The following is a 17,400-nucleotide window of genomic DNA, read 5'->3' as shown; positions in this document are numbered from 1 at the left end:
AGCTTGAGTAAAACATTGTCTTACGACACAGTAAGAAATTCCAAATCACCTCTTCTTTGTTCAAAACAAACAAAATAAAGGGAGAATATGAGCTCTTTGCAGGGAAATTTTTGTGGCAAGTTATCAAACTCTTGTGTTTGCCCTATAGCCTGAGCCCAATTTCCTGCATATGCAAGATTGCTGTATATTCCACAGAATATTCTAATGTCCTACATGCTACACACACTGCATAGAAAAAATAATGCAGATAAACATGACTGAAGTTTTCCCAGATAACTGGCTGTTAAAATCATTGAAGTGCCCATCACTAACATGTGTGAGTTGTTTGAGATACGTGTGAATCAATCACATAAGAAAGTACAAAAACTGCAGTATTTGTCACAAAATCAATCGGCCGGTATCAAAGAGACACACAAATTTAGCACACCCGTTTCAGTCTCAACTTGTCTCCAGGGGTAGCGCCGTCATGCTAAAGATGAAGCTGCTTGGCGTCATTTGGTGAAGACTCGATGGGGCAGTATGGGCATTTGATCCTATCGAGAAACACAGAAGACATATCAAAGTACGATGACCATGGCATATATGCTGTCTGTGGCATGCTTGTCAGAATGCTTTAATTTGCTACTTTACATTCAATATGATGGTGCCATGAACTTGTTTTGAAAAGTCAACTATAGTACAGTGGACTCCCGTTATAAACAAAGTCCCCGGGACTGGCAGTTTTCTTTCGTTATATCGAAATTTTGTTATAACCGTACAAATAAACAATAAAAATACATAGAGTGGATAATGTTGCCGCCTGAAATTTTGCTTTGTTGTATCCAGAATTTCAGGAGTGCACTGTACCTACTTTAGCAAAGCTTTGTATGGTCAAGTCATGACAACTAACACACATAAAATAGAATATTGCCAGTTTTTCGTGTGTGGTAGAGAGAAGGCACCCTGCATATTAAAAAGAAGTTAAAGAATACTGGAAAACTTTTCATTTCCATCTGTGAAATACATTAAAAAAAAAAACCAAAAAAAAGAAAAAAAAGAATTGAAACCAGAAGCAACTAGATTTTCTCACAATGCAGATACCAAACATAATCTGCCTACATTTCTACAAAATAAAATACCTCTGCACAGCCACATTTTTGTGAAGGCATTCTATGCTTTTGTCCACCTATTTTACAGAACGCTACTACAAAGGCAAGTCACAATCCCTAGACTCGTCATCCTATCTACCACACTACCCACTGGAAATGGATTAACAATGACAAACATTACACTTCTTTAGTAATGCCACTCCAAGCAGAGCACATGTTTGTCCCACACAACAAGTACAAAAAAAAAAAGGCCCATAAAGGTTGAATTTTGTATTCTACTTGAGTTGCACATCCTCCAACGTGAGGCATCAAATTGCCGTTCACCCAATGACAAACTGTACAGAGAGATAGCTGGGGTTTTGAACCATTAACCTTCAAATACAAGAACAAGAAAATCACACCACTAAAGCTGAAGTTGCAGTCAAACTTACTTGCTGCCATTGATGAGCTTATTGAGGGAATCTCTGGAGATGGCATGTCCACAGGCAAGCCGCATCGGGGGGTTGTTCTCCGACGTCTGTTGTCGGAGGATGGGGCAGGCGAAGATGGAGTGATAGCGCTGGCTTGGTTCCAGCTCCACCTCAATCTAGCGTAACCATGGGGAAGAGATAGTGCGTTCACAGGTGTCCTTCACTTGTCACAATTTCTTTTATCATGTCTTCTACCAAATAAGCCAAGATTCTTATTTTGTTTTTCCAGCATGCATCAGCTTTGTGATGGCATTAGCACATTGAAACGCCTTTCCAGAGCAACAAAAACAAGTCTTCCATAACAGAAATTACAGAATGATTTCTAAATTTCCTAGGCGTACACACAAATCTTTGCATGCAGTAAATATTTCACATTTCTAACATTATCTCACTTCATTTTCCTAAAAGATGTTCAAAATATACATATAAGAGTAGAGCCTAAGACGCTTTTCCATGATTGCATTCAAATTGTACAACCACATTGGCAGTCAGCACTAATAGTTCACACACATAGTCCGTGTGAGGCGGGAAAAGATGTTGATGTTGTACTCACAGGCAGTTCATCCTTGGCAGTCCACATAACATGACACTGTCTTTGCTGCATAACCTGTTTGATCTTCTGCAAGGCTGGCAGTGCTATCGTTCCAGCTGACACACTGGGGAACACAAAAATAAGTAATTATGGTGAAAATGTGCTCAGAATTACACCAAAAAAACAACAACTTTAAATTTCTAGAATACAATGACACTTACAAAAAATACAATACTATACTAACAAGAATTTGATTTGGACACTGCAATATCCAAATAATTTTTAAAAGCTAAATCTGTAGTTATTGCAAGAAATGAGGACGATATCAAACAGCTCTGGATTTGCACGTCATTCTACGTACATTTGTACTCACACATGTAAAAAAAAAAAAAAGACAACACAAACAACAAAAGACCAAAGCAAATAAACACAAAACAAAAACATACAAAGAAGTAGCATGTATACACTTTATAAAACTTATGTGCTGATCTCATGCTAGAAGTCATAAGACATGTGTTTCATTGTATCTGAGTCAACAATGGTAAGTTGTGGAATAAGTTCTCTTGTCAGTTTTCTGGAATCTTTTACACTTCTAAGAAAATGCACTTTGACAACAACATGAGCAGTCTCACCGTGAAAGTCATTGATGGAACCAGCCATGAGTGACAGAAGAAATATGCAAGTATAGAAGTAAATACAGTCAGGATCAGAGAATTGATTATCTGACTTGCCGTGACTATCACTAGTAGTATGTCATAGCATACTTTCGAGGGTCAATGTGGGTAAAGCCCTTTGCACTCTGACCCTCATGTCAGTCAAGATCTGTTGTGTTTCCTCCACCACCAGTCATTAAGGACAAGTTCACCTTCATAAACATAAGGATTGAGAGAATGCAGCAATATTAGTAGAACACATTAGTGAAAGTTTGAGGAAAATTGGACAATCGATGCAAAAGTTATGAATTTTTAAAATTTTTGTGTTGGAATCGCTGGATGAGGAGACTACTAAGGCTCGTGATGTTATATGAGTACAACAGTATAAAGAAAATGTAAAGAAAATTCAACATATTTTCACTTTTTTCGCATAATAAAAGAGCACTTGACTTGGCTCTTTCTAAAGGCAGTGGGATTAATATTACCCATAACATATGTCAGTAACAAGTCAAGGGAATGTGTACTTTTTTCAAAAGATGAAATTTTGTGAAATTCTCTTTATATTTTCCTTATATTGTTGTACGCATGTGACATCATGCACTGCAGTAGTCTTCTCATTCAGCGGTGACTGCACAAAAACTTCAAAAATTCATAACTTTTGAACGGATTGTCTGATTTTCCTCAAACTTTCAATGATGTGTTCTACAAATATTGTTACATTCTCTCAATCCTTATGTTAATGAATGTGAACTTGTCCTTTAGGGAGCTTTCAATTTGGGACGGCATGGCATACAGGATGGAGAGTTAACCCACTGTCCCCTTCTCGATCCGTCCTGATTTCTGGGCTGTTTCGATTTCTGAGGACGGGGACACTTGCGTCCTAAAAAGGTATGTTGCATCCAGTGTACTGTGTAAGCTGTCACATGTGCCTGCACTGTACCTAAAAATACATTTCGCTAGCCACTTCATCCTGTCTATAGACCGGATGCTATTTCCTCTGAGAACCAACCTGAAAATCAAAAGGATGGAGAGATCTTCAATTTCATGCATATGCACATTGATTTTATGCAACACCCATCGTACTCTTTGTCCTGAAATCCAAAGCTCCGTAACAGCTGGGTTACACATCCACACTCAGGCAAGCACCACCCCACTCTTCCCTTACCCGACTGTGAGAGGACTCTCAATGGAAAGACCAAGGAGGGAGCAGGCATCCTGGGTGAAGACATCACAGATGTCCAGCCAGTTGATGGGGTCCATGAGGTGTGCATAGGGGGTTCTCTCCAGACCCTGGGGGATGAAGACCAAACTGCCCATCAGGACCTGGAGCTCTGCCGAAAGAAAGTTTAGAGGGGGTGTGATGAACAAAAGTTAAGTGTTGCGAATTGGAACTTGTAAGACAATTTCACAAGTGGTGGACTTTGCGACGGAGAACCACAGTTGGTGAAAGAATGAGAAATGGGTGGTATTCCTTCTCACAAGAAAAGTTTGGTGATTTCCAACCTTGGCGACAACATACATGACATTTGTATTATGAGAAGTATATTTTCCCAACGGTTAATTTTGCAAGAATCAGTCGCCTCATGTACTTAGCGAAAATAAAAGCACAGCAAATATTGCATGTACAGTATGTAAAGTCCTGTGTCAGACAAAACTTTTCACTCACAGTTCAAAGGGCGATTATGACAAAAAGTAGAATTCTCACAAAACCAATGACAAACCAGAAATAACTCACTTGGAGCTAGGCAGCAACAATATTGTACTTTTATTCTTTACATGCTTGAACACTCATCAGTACCGGTAATCATGTTATTGTACATGACTCTTTGTTGGAAACCAAGAAACAAGCATCTTAGCATCTAATGCAAAGCACTCCTCATTTTCAGGATCTGGCAAAGTATCTTCTTATGAAGTGTGTTCATTTATTTACCATCCGACAAATTGATCCCCATATACAATATAACTGAAGCTTGTTTTGGACTGTTTCGCCCGAATTCACGAAGGTGGTACAATCTTTGGACAAAGACCATTGTTTTGTATGGGGCGCCAAGTGTCACATGGCCTATTTTGTTACGAAATCAGTCATTTCGTTATGAAATTTCCTGACAAAATAGGCCATGTGACACTTGGCGCCCCATGCAAAACTACGGTCTTTGTCCATGGTTTAAACCATGGACAAAAATAGTACCACCTTCGTGAATTCGGGCCTTTGAATTTGTATATTGGCACCATTAAACACACACACACACACACACACTTAAGAATCTAACTTACCTTTTGGATGAGCACATGCAAACTGTGCCACATTCCTTGCATAAAGTAGGGCTTCAATCTGCTTCTCTGGTCCCTGGCGTATAAACTCAATGAAGCGCAACCGGTGTAACTTGAATTCCAGAGAACTGTTTTGGGCACGAAGCTGATCTCGATGTCTTTCAGCCCATCTGTCATAGTCAGGGGGAGAAACCGATTTCTCAATCCTATAAACTGTACCTTTGTTTCACATTAAACCAATTTGCTGAAATATGTCATTCATTCAATAAATGCTGCAATATCACATTCAAAGTGGCAGTGTTCACCTGACAGACACAAACAAAAGAGGACTTTAAACTACAAAACTACACTTCCCGATTTCTTATGATCAGAATAGGGAACTATTATTATTGGTTTACGGTATACCATAGAAAATAAAGCAAGACAGATGTATGACTAGTTCTATCAACAACCAACATCTGATTTCACACTACCTTCTACAAAAAATTAAACAAAGTGCATCAGCCCAAAATATTCAATATGCAGTTATTTCTTATCCTTCCCCGTGTTTAACTTCAGGGGCACATTCATATAAAAGGGAAACTCTGAAGCAACCAAACAAAATCTTGAGGTAGATCAATCCATTGCCCCTCAGTACGAAGTATAGACACAGGATGTAACTGAAATTCACAACAATCTGATAAGAGCAACTTGTAAATCTTGTGTGACTCAAAAGCATTCCACAATAAAGCAACGGCAATCCAAGAAGGCATTAAGGACAAAGAATTCCGCATCACTTATGCCTCTATGCTGGTCAAATGACTTTGTCAAAAAGTTGTTTCTCACTCTAAAGCCGGCTGTAGGTCCTTCTCTTTCAGTGCGGCCAGAATTCTGTTGATTTCGACAAAAGGCTCCTTGGCTGCATCTGCCACATCTAGTGCTGCTTCCTGTTGACAAAGACAGAACGAACAAATCATCAAACATCACAAAGGCTTGCACAAAATGTACATTTGTACCTAAGCATTTCATCAATCCACTATCAAACATTTCCCTTCCCTCAAAAAATATTTAGTTTATTATACACATACACACACAAACTATTTACTGTCTTGATAGCATGGAAACATGTATTGTATAAAGGAAATGAATGTGCAAATCAATTAGCCATGATCACATTTTCTGTTAAACAAATTGATATGACATCAACCCTGTATAGTAATTTGTATCTCAGTAGTACACTGGCAGTATCTTATAAAAAAACAAAAACAAACAAACAAACAAACAAACAAAAGCAAAAACATGCACAGCATCAAACAATCATTTTCTCACCAGATGAAAGTGATAATCAGCTAATGCCTCATATTAATGGGACTAGGGTAGCCTTTTAGTATAACAGAGACATTACAAAGGCAGTACAAGACATCATTTACACACATACAGTGTATTTCAATGACTCTAATGATACCTGTTGGGTGATATTGATTTAAGGAAAAGGACGAACATGCCAATAGTTTACAGACAACGGACACTGCATGCTGCATGATGTACAAATTTGTAATATGTATTATGGATGATGCACAATAGGCAAACAGACAAGCACCTATAAAAACAGTGAACTTGAGCCCTAGTCTCAGGTTTTCTAGAAATGCTGCGGAGTAAGAAGAAGATTGTCAAAGTTCACTGACCTGTGTGAGATTCTCTGCAACATCCAGCATGCCTTGCCTCAGGAAATGTTCACAGATCACTGTGTTCAAGAGTTGCATGCGATCTTCATTGCCATATGTCGGGTGCTGATTCAGATCAATCAACTCACTTACAAAGTTCTGAAAAGTGAGAAACAGAAAGCAGGCATGAACTGGGTTGTAGTAAATCCTGTCCATTATGTTGTGGCTGCATCAGAGTTGTATTTTACATTTTCCCTAGAACAAAGAACTCTTTATAGGTTGCTTATGTTCTTTAAAGGTTATTGTCCAATAGGTTTTGAATCACGTTGTGTGCACTGCATACTGCCCTTATTAAAAACTCATGTAATTTTTTTTTTTTTCAAGCATAGGACCCTCCCAAATTAAAGGAAAACAAAAAACAAAAAGGGTAGAAAGGTGAAACAACTGCATTCTTTGATGTACATGTACTGTAAGTCATTCTTTACTAGTGGTCATCTTCTTTCACAGAGAACTTGTATGCATTCTCGAAACAAAAGTACTTGAATATTGTTTTTGTAAATAGAGTTACGGTACGTTGCATGACATGATCGTCATTCTCTGGATGTGTACACATACAATGTATATGACAACAGAGTGGTAGGTTCAACAAATAAAATGCAACTGAAAATAGATACATACATGTAGGTATACTGTATATCAAAGAGTTTAGTACACATTGCTTTGCAGTTAATTATTGATACACATTTTTACAAAAACAGTTCAGTTTCTCTTGAAGCCCAGCTTAGAAAATGCTTTTGACTTACCTTATCAATGGACTTTCCCACTTTTGAAACACTACTGTGGATGTCCTTGTGTTCATTGCTGATTCGTGATGTTATCTCTTTCACCCTCTTCACGCTGGATGACAAGATGTGATTGTGGAAAATGTTGAATTGGTGGTCTGGAGGTGCTGTGTAGAGAAAAATGATAAGAGAGCATTGATAAGAAAAAATGAAGCAGAAATTTAAAAACTGTGTTTATACACACATGCACGCATGCAAGAAAACTACCAGGTACGTATATACATGTACATATACACCACTTTGCAGTATGCTGACTTATGCCGTAATGAAGGATACCGTACGCTCTTTCTTGTGGGAGGTCAATTGCCACATCATTATTCTAAGCATCACTTCTAGTGTTTTAACAGCAAAGCCCCTATCCCTAGCCTAAACCCCTGGATCGTCCAAGATCATCTTCAGTGTGTGACAGTGATAGGGTTGAATAGCCCTTTGCTTTGAAGATTAAAGTGAAAACGTAGTTCTGGTAAGGGCTTGAGAACCTGTCTTGCACCATTTCATATTTGCTTGCAATACTGTATATGCCACATATTTCGCGAGTCTAAATTTTCGCGAATTGGGAATTCCCAACGATTTCGCGAGTGGTTAAATTCGCGATTGTGGAGTCCTGTACTGAACGGAGAAGAGTACACGTGTATGTCACATTCACATCGGGATCAGAGTCAATATTTTTGCGTGTCTTTTAATTTCGCGAATAGCACCTGACTTGCGAAATTCGCGAAAATAAACCTCGCGAAATATTCGGCCTATACAATATATCATAGAGTCTATCAAGAAACTTTATACCTGGCTAGCGCGATTTGCCGGGATGATGAACTGTTTTGGAGTATTTTGAGATTAAAAAAAAGTTGGTACTGTATACTGACTTTTATTCCAGAATTAGAAGAATCCAGGTTAACTCGCTCTCAGGGACAACTCGGCCCTATTTCAGACAATTTATATGCAGTTCGTGATCGCCATATGCTGTATTAAATATAAATAGGCGCATGTTCATTTTGTATGAGAGGTTCTTTGATGCGTGCGTTGTATCAACTCAGATCATAACTGCGACCAGTCAGAACGCAAAGCGCTCCCATACTACAACATTGTACAATCCAGAGGGACAACTTGGCCCCACCATCAAAGTGCGTGAGGCCGAGTTGTCCCCAAGTGAACAAGTCCGAGTTAGCCTGACCCCGATCGGGTATTGTGAGATACAAATATTTTTGGTTAAAATTTCACATTTTCGTTGTTACCCAACGAATATCTTGTTATTACAGTGTTATTCCACACATTTCTCAGGCATACTTGTACATTTTGGAGCAAAATTTGACAATTTTGCAGGCGCACCGGAACTGTTTTGCCTTTAAAAACAAATTGAAATTTGAATATTAAAAGGAGAAGAACTTGAAGAAGAGTCAAATGTCTAGTTTAACGGTTACACTTGGGTAAAACCCCCAGTATTTGGTCATTTAAGGTTTTTAACAATATTTTTCAAACTAAAATAATACATACATACATCATATCTACAGCAATGCATGTGAAATATATCATATTTCTTTAATCTCAATTTTCATTTTGTTAAATATCACAAAGAATTTCACAAAATCCCAAAATATATCACCTCGAAAATTCCCCAGAATACGGTCACGCGATATGCGCGTTCAAAGTCAATGTGTGTTCAAGGCAGCTGAAAAATGCGTCACACACTACCTTGTTGGCTCAAAATTGCATCGGCGACGTTGCAGCGCCCGTTGGTGACCGAATACTGGGGAATCGGGACTTGCATTCAACCCTTCTACATTGAGACACTGTATCGGCACATACGGAAATTTTGTTTTTCTTTTGCGTTTTTGAGGATACCATCACACTCCAAGCTTGCGAAAAGCAAAAAATCCTGCAAGAGAATGGCGTATTTCTCAAATTTTAGCACTTTTTCGGCGACTCATGTAACTCTTAAAACTGGGCTTTTGGAATGTAGCGCCGATTCTGCACTTCTTAAAATTTGGGATTTTGGATGGATTTTTGGAGGGGGCTAAGGGAGTTTCCTGTTGTGAATGAGTGTGCAAGTATGTGAATTGATGTGTTTTGCGTGTGTTGTAACAGTAGAACTTACTGGCTGGTGACTAGTGATACAATTTGTAAGTGACCGAATACCGGTAGGTGACCATACAAGTGTATACTGGCACTCTTACCCTACTTTATACTGTATACGCCAATATTTTCGCGTACAGATATTTTCGCAAATCACAGTATCAGTGGCATTTTCGCGTGTTGTTAAATTCGCGATTGATACTAGTAGTAGTAGGGTCTACTGCCAAGCCCGAGAAACACGTTCAAACACTTGCCAACGAACTCATAACGTGTTTCCATTTGCATTGTGACTTCCCAAACACGACAATAGAAAAGACACAGTAGAAGATTTACAAAATGAAACAATAATTATGGAACTTGCAGTGAGACACTCACACATGGCATTCACAAGTACCTACCAAATGTTGCAACAAATAGATGTAGACTACAAAGTTTCAGAGCTGCGCTAGCGCTAGCGAAAGTTTTACATGCATCCCTAGGCCTCACCCAACCACGTCGAGCCGGTGTTCATTCGCGTAGCTACGTAGGGTAACTTAGCACGGAAATTGCACATTTTAATGCACGTTCATCATCGTACTGTACTTCCAGAATTGGTCGCACCGCATACCGTACGCACTCGAAGTGGAAATTAGCATACTAGTAATAGTATGTGTAGGTTACGTACTGGTCCGGCCAGCGCAGCGTTGGATGCATTTATCATCAATTTGTACATAAGGTATGATGGGGTAATATTTTCGCGTGTCTTTAATTTCGCAATCAGCTCAAAGCTCGCGAAATTCGCGAAAATAAAACCCTCGCAAAAATAACAGCGTATAATTTACAATTACAGGTACAATAATATTCAGAGTATACAGTATTAACACTTCAATTAGGTACTTGAGAAAGGCCTACAAAGACAAAGTTGTACGTACAATACCCACTGGCACTAGCCCGACTAATGCACTTGTCAATTGTAGTCCCGGCCCATGGGTACCCGGGGATGGCCGGGACTTGCATCCCACTTGCAATTTTGCATGTTACACTACCCGGCCAAGTACAGGCCAAGTCTCCGACAGGTCGGGCAAAATTTTCACGGAAATCCCCCGCTAAGTCCCCGGCAGGCCGGGCAAAATTGAAGTTGAAATCCCCGGCCAATTCCCCGACAGTCCGGGCAATATTTGTGCAGAAATCCCCGGCCAAGTCCCCGACAAGTCGGGCATATTTGTATAGAAATCCCCGGCCAAGTCCCGACCCTCAAGGCCCGGTCACACTGCCCAAAAGTCGCGTAAGTTTGCGTGAATCACGAAAGAAATTTGGTTTTGCGCGTGCTTGTCCGTTGAGAATTTTCGCTGATTTACGCGATGAAAATTACCGATGAATTGCGCAAGAACTACGGAAATATCACTAAAAAATCACTAATCAGCGCATAGGCACGCAAAGGCCCCAAATAGGGCGAACTCGTGATTGTGCGCGACGCCTGACGACAGAGGTCCACGGAAAATCACGCATAATCTGCGCTTTATCACAATTAACTGCGTATGAATCGCACATAAACGTGATAGCGGCAACATTTTCGCAAACGATCACTGATATTCCACGCATATTTCGCGCGTTGTTCGCGTAAGAACAACGCAAACTACGCAAAAATTACGTAAAAACTAAAACAGCGCAATACTGCCTAGAAGTGTGTAAACTTTTACGCGAAGCCGAGTTTTGAGCTGCTCAAAAACCTGGCTTTTGAGGACCTGTCACACTGCCCAAAAGTCACGTAAACGCATGAATCACGTAAGAAATTCGAGCCTTATTTTTCGTGATACGATGCGCGATTTGCGCATTTCATGAGTTTGTCTATACAATTTTGAACCTTCGTAGTTGTCAGCCGATGTGCGCCGGATCGGCACTTTACGCAGTTCCATGTTTTGAGGAGCTCAAAACTCGGCTTCGCGTAAAAATTTTACGCAGTATTGCACCGTTTTACGTAATTTTTGCGTAGTTTGCGTGGTTCTTCCGCGAACAATGCGCGAAATATGCGTGGAATATCAGCGATTGTTCGCAAAAATGTTGCCGCTGTCGCGTTCACCAACGACTCTCCACTGACAAAAAAGCAGACTATAAATAATGACTCATGTTTCGCGCTTGAAACACCTACGTATCACTGAAAATCACTGAAAAAAAAATATTGGCGTAGGCCTATGTATCTCTAACAGAACACGGTAAATACTCACGAAATACTGATCGAGGAATCACTAATGTATCACTAACAACTCACGTATGATTGTGGCGCTATATTTTTGCGTGATCTTTCCGTAGTTCTTGCGCAATTCATCGGTGATTTTTCATTGCATAAATCAGCGAAAATGGTAAAATTCTCGACGGACAAGCACACAAAACCAAATTTCTTAGTTACCGGCACGTGATTTATGCGATTACGCAACTTTTGGGCAGTGTGACCGAGCCCGCCCATGTGGAATCGCGTAAAGCGCCGATCCGGTGCACATCCGCGGACAATACGATCGAAGGTTCCACGTCAGAAAAATTCATGAAATGCGCAAATCGCGCATGTTTCGCGCTAGGCTCTTTTTGTGATTCATGCGTTTACGCAACTTTTGGGCAACGTTACGGAGTCCTCAATAGAGGGGAATTGCCAGTCGAGCGAAATAATTTAAGGTCACATTACCGTACTGGAAATGGTACAAGTCATAATCAACTCTCAAGCAAAATCTGGCTCAATCCCGGCCAAAAATCCCGCCCCAAATGCCTGCCATTTGGTTGGAGCGAATTTCCCCCGACAAACCCCGGTTTATTCCCCACCCACCGGGGCAAAATAAGTGAATCTCCCCCGACAAACCCCGGTCCATTCCCGACCCACCAGGGCAAAATAATTGAATTTCCCCCGACAACACCCCGGTACATCCCCGGCCCACCGGGGCAAATTAAGTGAATTTCCCCCTACAAAGCCCGGTCTATTCCCGACCCACCCGGGCGAAAAAAATGCTGAAATACCCGCCCAACTTGGTTGCAAGTCCCGGCCATCCCCGGGTACCCATGGGCCGGGACTTCAATTGACAAGTGCATAACCCCGTCGCGGGGCACTGTAAATGGTACGTATTTGTCCGTATGGGGTCGCTGCTGCGGTTATAGCCCAGTTCGGGAAACCCACTCACAAGGGGGGCCCCTCCTTATAAGTAACCCGTCCCCCTTATAAGTAACCCCCGGGGCACCCCTTATAAGGAGTCTCCACGCTCTTTTGCAATGCAACGCGAAAATGAAAGGACTGCGGCAATTCGCTTGATTATGTCCATAAAGCTTCACAAGTTTCCTAGTTACTCACGAAATTTGAGCAAAATCGGTTTGAGGCATCATATCTAAAATCATGGATTTAAATGCGATGTCAAACGACCCATGCGAATGCTGAAATGCGAGCGATTACTGGCGTGAGTGTCGCCAGGCGCGGCGGCGCGGCAATGTTTGAGTGCAGACGTGGCGACTGACCTCCGTACTCAGTTTACTCCGTATTAAATCGTACACTGTATAGTGTATGTATTGCCTACATCAACATACAGTCAAACTCGGATACCTCGAATTCGTCGGGACTGAAGAAAATGGTTCGACGTACGCGAATTTCGAGGTACGCGTACGTCGAATTTTCTTCGACTTATCCGATGTTTATCGATGTTCGACGTTTATCGATGTTCAACATGGTGTCTGTTGTAGTGCCTACTGATTGTTTGCATGCTTGTCAATTTGAATTGAATCAACTTTTATATGAATGAATTGAGTGAAAATCGGAAATGAAATCAAAATTTCAGAAATAAAAAAAAATCGGATGTTTGCCTTTTGAAAATGAACAGCGGTAACAATCGGCTACGTAAGATGCTAAAATAAATGTCAAGGGTTTGCGTTTAATTGTGGAAATGAATGACGGCAATATTCGACTCGGTACGATACTAAAATAAATGTCGGATGTTTGCTCATACTTTTGGAAATGAATAACGATAAGACTCAGCCCCGTATGATGCTAAAACTAATGTTAGATATTTGATTTTGCGTTCGGAAATGAATAAGGATAACATTCGGCTCCGGAAGACGCTGAAATAAATGTAGAATTTTTGCTATGACGTTCGGAAATGAAAAACAATAACATTCAACTCCGTACGATGGTTGAATAAATGTCGGAAGTTTCCTTATACTTTCGAAAGTAAATAGCAATAGCATTCGGCTCCGGAAGATGCTAAAATAGATGTCAGATGATCGTTTTTATGTTCGGAAGAAAATAGCAGTAATATTCTACTCCATCATGTCCATATGATGCTAAAATAACTGTCTGATGTTTGCTTTTAAATTTCGAAATGAATAACAGTAACATTCAGCTGCGTTTAATGGTAAAATTAATGTTTGATGTTTGCTTTGACGTTCGGAAAAGAGTAACAATAATATTCAACTCCTGACAATGATGAAATAAATGCTGGATGTTTGCTTTTACGTTCGAAAGTAAATTGCAATAACATTTAGCTCCGGAAGATGCTAAAATAAATGTCGAATGTTTGCTTTGATGTTCTGAAGTGAATAACAATAATATTCAACTCCGTACGCTGATAAAATAAATGCCGGATGTGTGCTTTTACGTTCGAAAGTAAATGTCAATAGCATTCAGCTCCGGAAGATGCTAATCATGTCGAATGATTGCTTTTACGTTTGGCATGTTTGGAAGTGAACAGCAGTAACATTCTGCCCCATACGATGATAAAAAAAATATTGGATATTTGCTACGGTACATTTCGAAATAAATATCAGTAACATTCAGCTATACGTTTCATGGTCCAAAATGTCTGATGTCTGCCTTGACGTTCAAAAATGAAAAACAGTAACATTCGGCTCCATGCGATGATAAAATAATTGTCAGATGATTCATTTCACTTTCGGAAGTGGACAGCAGTAACATTCGGCTCCGTTCGATAATGAAATACATGTCGGATGTTTGAAATGAATAACGGTTATATTCTGCTCCGTACGATGCAAGAATAAATAACAGATTGTTGCTTTAACGTTTGGAAATGATTAATGGTATTAATCCGCTCAGTTAGATGCTAAAACAAATAGCGGATGTTTGCTTTCACGTTTGGAAATGGATTAGGATAGTATTCAGCTCCGTAAGATTCTAAAATGAATGTCGGTTGTTTGCTTTTACATTTAAAAATGAATAACGGTAACTTTCGGCTTTTTACAATGTTAAAACAAATGTCGGATGCTAACAAATGTCAGCAAATGCTCCCATTTTCTCATTTCAAACGTAAGTTTTGACCTCCTCAATATAATGGGCATCAACTTTTTAAATAATCTCTACGCCTATTTGTCAAATCTTTAAACACAGAGTAAGATGATTGAATTTTCTATTCATTTTGTTTTAGACATGGGCATCTGTATCACTTCAATAATGCTTAATATTAATTTGTCTATGTTTAGTAGTACCGATTTAGTTTTTGTAATGTTTTTCCTGATTTTTTTTTTTGTTACCAGATTTTACTTTCGACCACCAGAAAATAAAAATCAATGATATTAGTGGCCCGATAAAACTTAGTGCGGAGCCCTGTGTATTCTATTCTTCATTGTGATCGGCCTATACTTCCAGATTTTCATAATCGCATTGCTGGGGAAAAAAAAAAAGTTTCAGTGCTTGCGTTCTCGGGGAAGTAAACTTCGTGAAAGGCAAAAAAAAAAATAGTTAAAAAAAAAAGGCACTACGAGGGAGATTGATGTTTTGACAGTGGAGCGTGATTAATGGCAAAGATATAACTGTCAACGTAAGCAGGTGCGCCCCGACGGTTGAGAAATCTACGCGCACGGTATGACTGTCTCGATCAAAAATCAAAACACAGTGGTTAAAGAAAAGCAAATGATGGGGCAGCGCGTAGTGCTATCGTGGATCGTAAAGCACTCCATTGGCACGGGTGCTATGTGCATACCATGTACGTGTGTTGGTAGGTGTTGGGGATTTTCCTTGTCAGCTGTGTATCGGGTATTTCTTCTTGGGCGCGCGATTGTTCTGGTCTCAGAATATTTACAATCGAGTGTGAAAACATTTGTGACATGTCTTCGCTGTCCACGCGCGCTTAATCGGAGATGCTGAGTGATGTTTGCAATTTCGATTCGAGCAACATGCTGGGAAAAACAATAAGTTAATTAAGATCGGGACATTAGATTTGCCTTCGAGGTAACCGAACTTCGAGTTATCTTTTTCGAGCTACGCGAATTTTAATACACGGAAACTCCATAGGAACAATCGGGACTTTCATTTTGCCCCCGAGGTAAGTGATATTCGGCTTATCCGACGTCGAGGTATCCGAGTTTAACTGTACATACAACATTGCAGTAGGCCTACATACGACTGGGAATGGTCATGGCATTTGAATGTCGATAGTTCTGATGCAATAGAAACACCATCGGCGATAGAATGCATAGGCAAGGCAAAATACCTACATTTTGATATTTCGTCTCGAACAGTAGTAAGGTTGTCAATCAATTCATCGAGAGTCCTTTCAGCGTGATTCAAAACACCGTGGAATTTGCCCAAAACCTTATCGGCTTCTTTCTCGACGTTCATGCAAGCATCCATTTTGATGGAGGGATCGACAAAGACAAAACATTACATAGGACAAGACTAAAGAGGGCGCTTGATTGAAAGTGGTCTCAGAGCCTTCTGAGTGGTTTCTCTCCTCTTGACTGGGGAAAAGCTGAGTCTTTGGTCTTAGGTCCACTCCACGAATGTCTCAAAAGTCATCTTTGTAGTTTTCGTCGGGACGAGTGGAGTATGTACTACAGTAGTATTAGGTAGTGTAGTGGTAACCCCTTGTTTTGATGGATTACGTATATTGATTGACCGAGTTGCTACGCTCAATGGAATACATGTAATAATGAAAAAGTAACGATCACAACAATCACAGTAATAACGTTGACAATAAACAGGGGCGGATCCAGAATTTCCGCAAAGGGAGGAGGCAGAGGGGCGCCTTTACAAAATTAAAAGGGGCGCCTTTACAAGATTAAAGGGGGCGCACTCCCCCCCCCCCTTTTCCATTTTTTAAAAAACAAAAAATAAGTGGGGAGGGGAAGGAGGGCGCCAGGTGCTCCCCCGCCTGGATACACCACTGATAATGACCACCCAAAAAAAAAAGAAAAAGATGATACTACTAATAATAATCATTATTATAATAATAGTAAAAAAAATTTATAATGCTAATGATGTCAATGATAATGAGAATAATGATAGCAATGATAACAATGGCATGGCCTGGCGGAATGGGGGGGGGGGGGCAGGGGGGCTCGGGCACCCCCCCCCCCCCACTTTTTGTGCACCATACAAAGGAATACATAATGTGTCATCACTTTGCCCCCCCCCCCCCACACACCTTTTTTAACCCGGAAGTACGTAAGTGACAGAGATCTTGAAGTGTGAGCGCAGTAAGGTTATGTTTTTCCACCGAAGACCATTTTCTTTTTTCTTTGCTTGCCAGCTAAAGAAAACCCGGAAGTGGAAGGAGAAAGATGAGCTGAAGAGCCTTTTTGGGGGAGGGGGGGGGGGATGAGCTGAGGACTGCGACAGCAATGTATACTGTAAACGGGATTATGATGATGATAACAATCAGTGATATGAAAATATGTGGAAGATATCATGATGTCATAATCTTTCAGTCTGACTGAATTGGTGGGTTTTTTTTTATCTCACGTTCATCCATCTATTCCTTAAATTCAAATTGCAAACATTGTTGTTGTTGTTTAATGATGTTTTATGTTGTTGTTGAGATGAGGATTCGGCTTTTATCTGTGAGATCAACCACTTTATGAAAATGTGAAG

The 17,400-nt window shown here is 40.2% G+C and overlaps 1 protein-coding gene across 1 annotated transcript; it reads right to left on the bottom strand.

Moving 5' to 3' along the window:
- Nucleotides 1–210: 210 nt before the first annotated feature.
- LOC140241809 (E3 ubiquitin-protein ligase RMND5A-like) lies at nucleotides 211–16,161 on the bottom strand. Its single transcript, XM_072321563.1, has 9 exons — nucleotides 16,026–16,161; nucleotides 7,461–7,606; nucleotides 6,679–6,816; nucleotides 5,840–5,940; nucleotides 5,018–5,184; nucleotides 3,909–4,074; nucleotides 2,112–2,214; nucleotides 1,520–1,674; nucleotides 211–533 (listed from the first exon to the last, which is right to left on the bottom strand). The coding sequence occupies exons 1-9, from the start codon at nucleotides 16,159–16,161 to the stop codon at nucleotides 470–472; spliced, it is 1,176 nt and encodes a 391-aa protein (XP_072177664.1). The 3' UTR covers nucleotides 211–469.
- Between the last annotated feature and the right edge of the window lie 1,239 nt (nucleotides 16,162–17,400).

The sequence above is a fragment of the Diadema setosum genome, chromosome 18, assembly GCF_964275005.1.
Source record: "Diadema setosum chromosome 18, eeDiaSeto1, whole genome shotgun sequence".
NCBI lineage: Eukaryota > Metazoa > Echinodermata > Echinoidea > Diadematoida > Diadematidae > Diadema > Diadema setosum.
This window is presented reverse-complemented; position numbering and strand designations above follow the sequence as displayed.

Bases quoted from the DNA above. Each gene is read 5' to 3' on its own strand.
- LOC140241809 (XM_072321563.1), bottom strand. From the start codon at position 16,161: ATGGATGCTTGCATGAACGTCGAGAAAGAAGCCGATAAGGTTTTGGGC. The intron at 7,607-16,025 runs GTAGGTATTTTG...TTCTCTACACAG, and splicing joins TCGAGACGAAATATCAAAAT to CACCTCCAGACCACCAATTC. The intron at 6,817-7,460 runs GTAAGTCAAAAG...CTCACTTTTCAG, and splicing joins TGGGAAAGTCCATTGATAAG to AACTTTGTAAGTGAGTTGAT.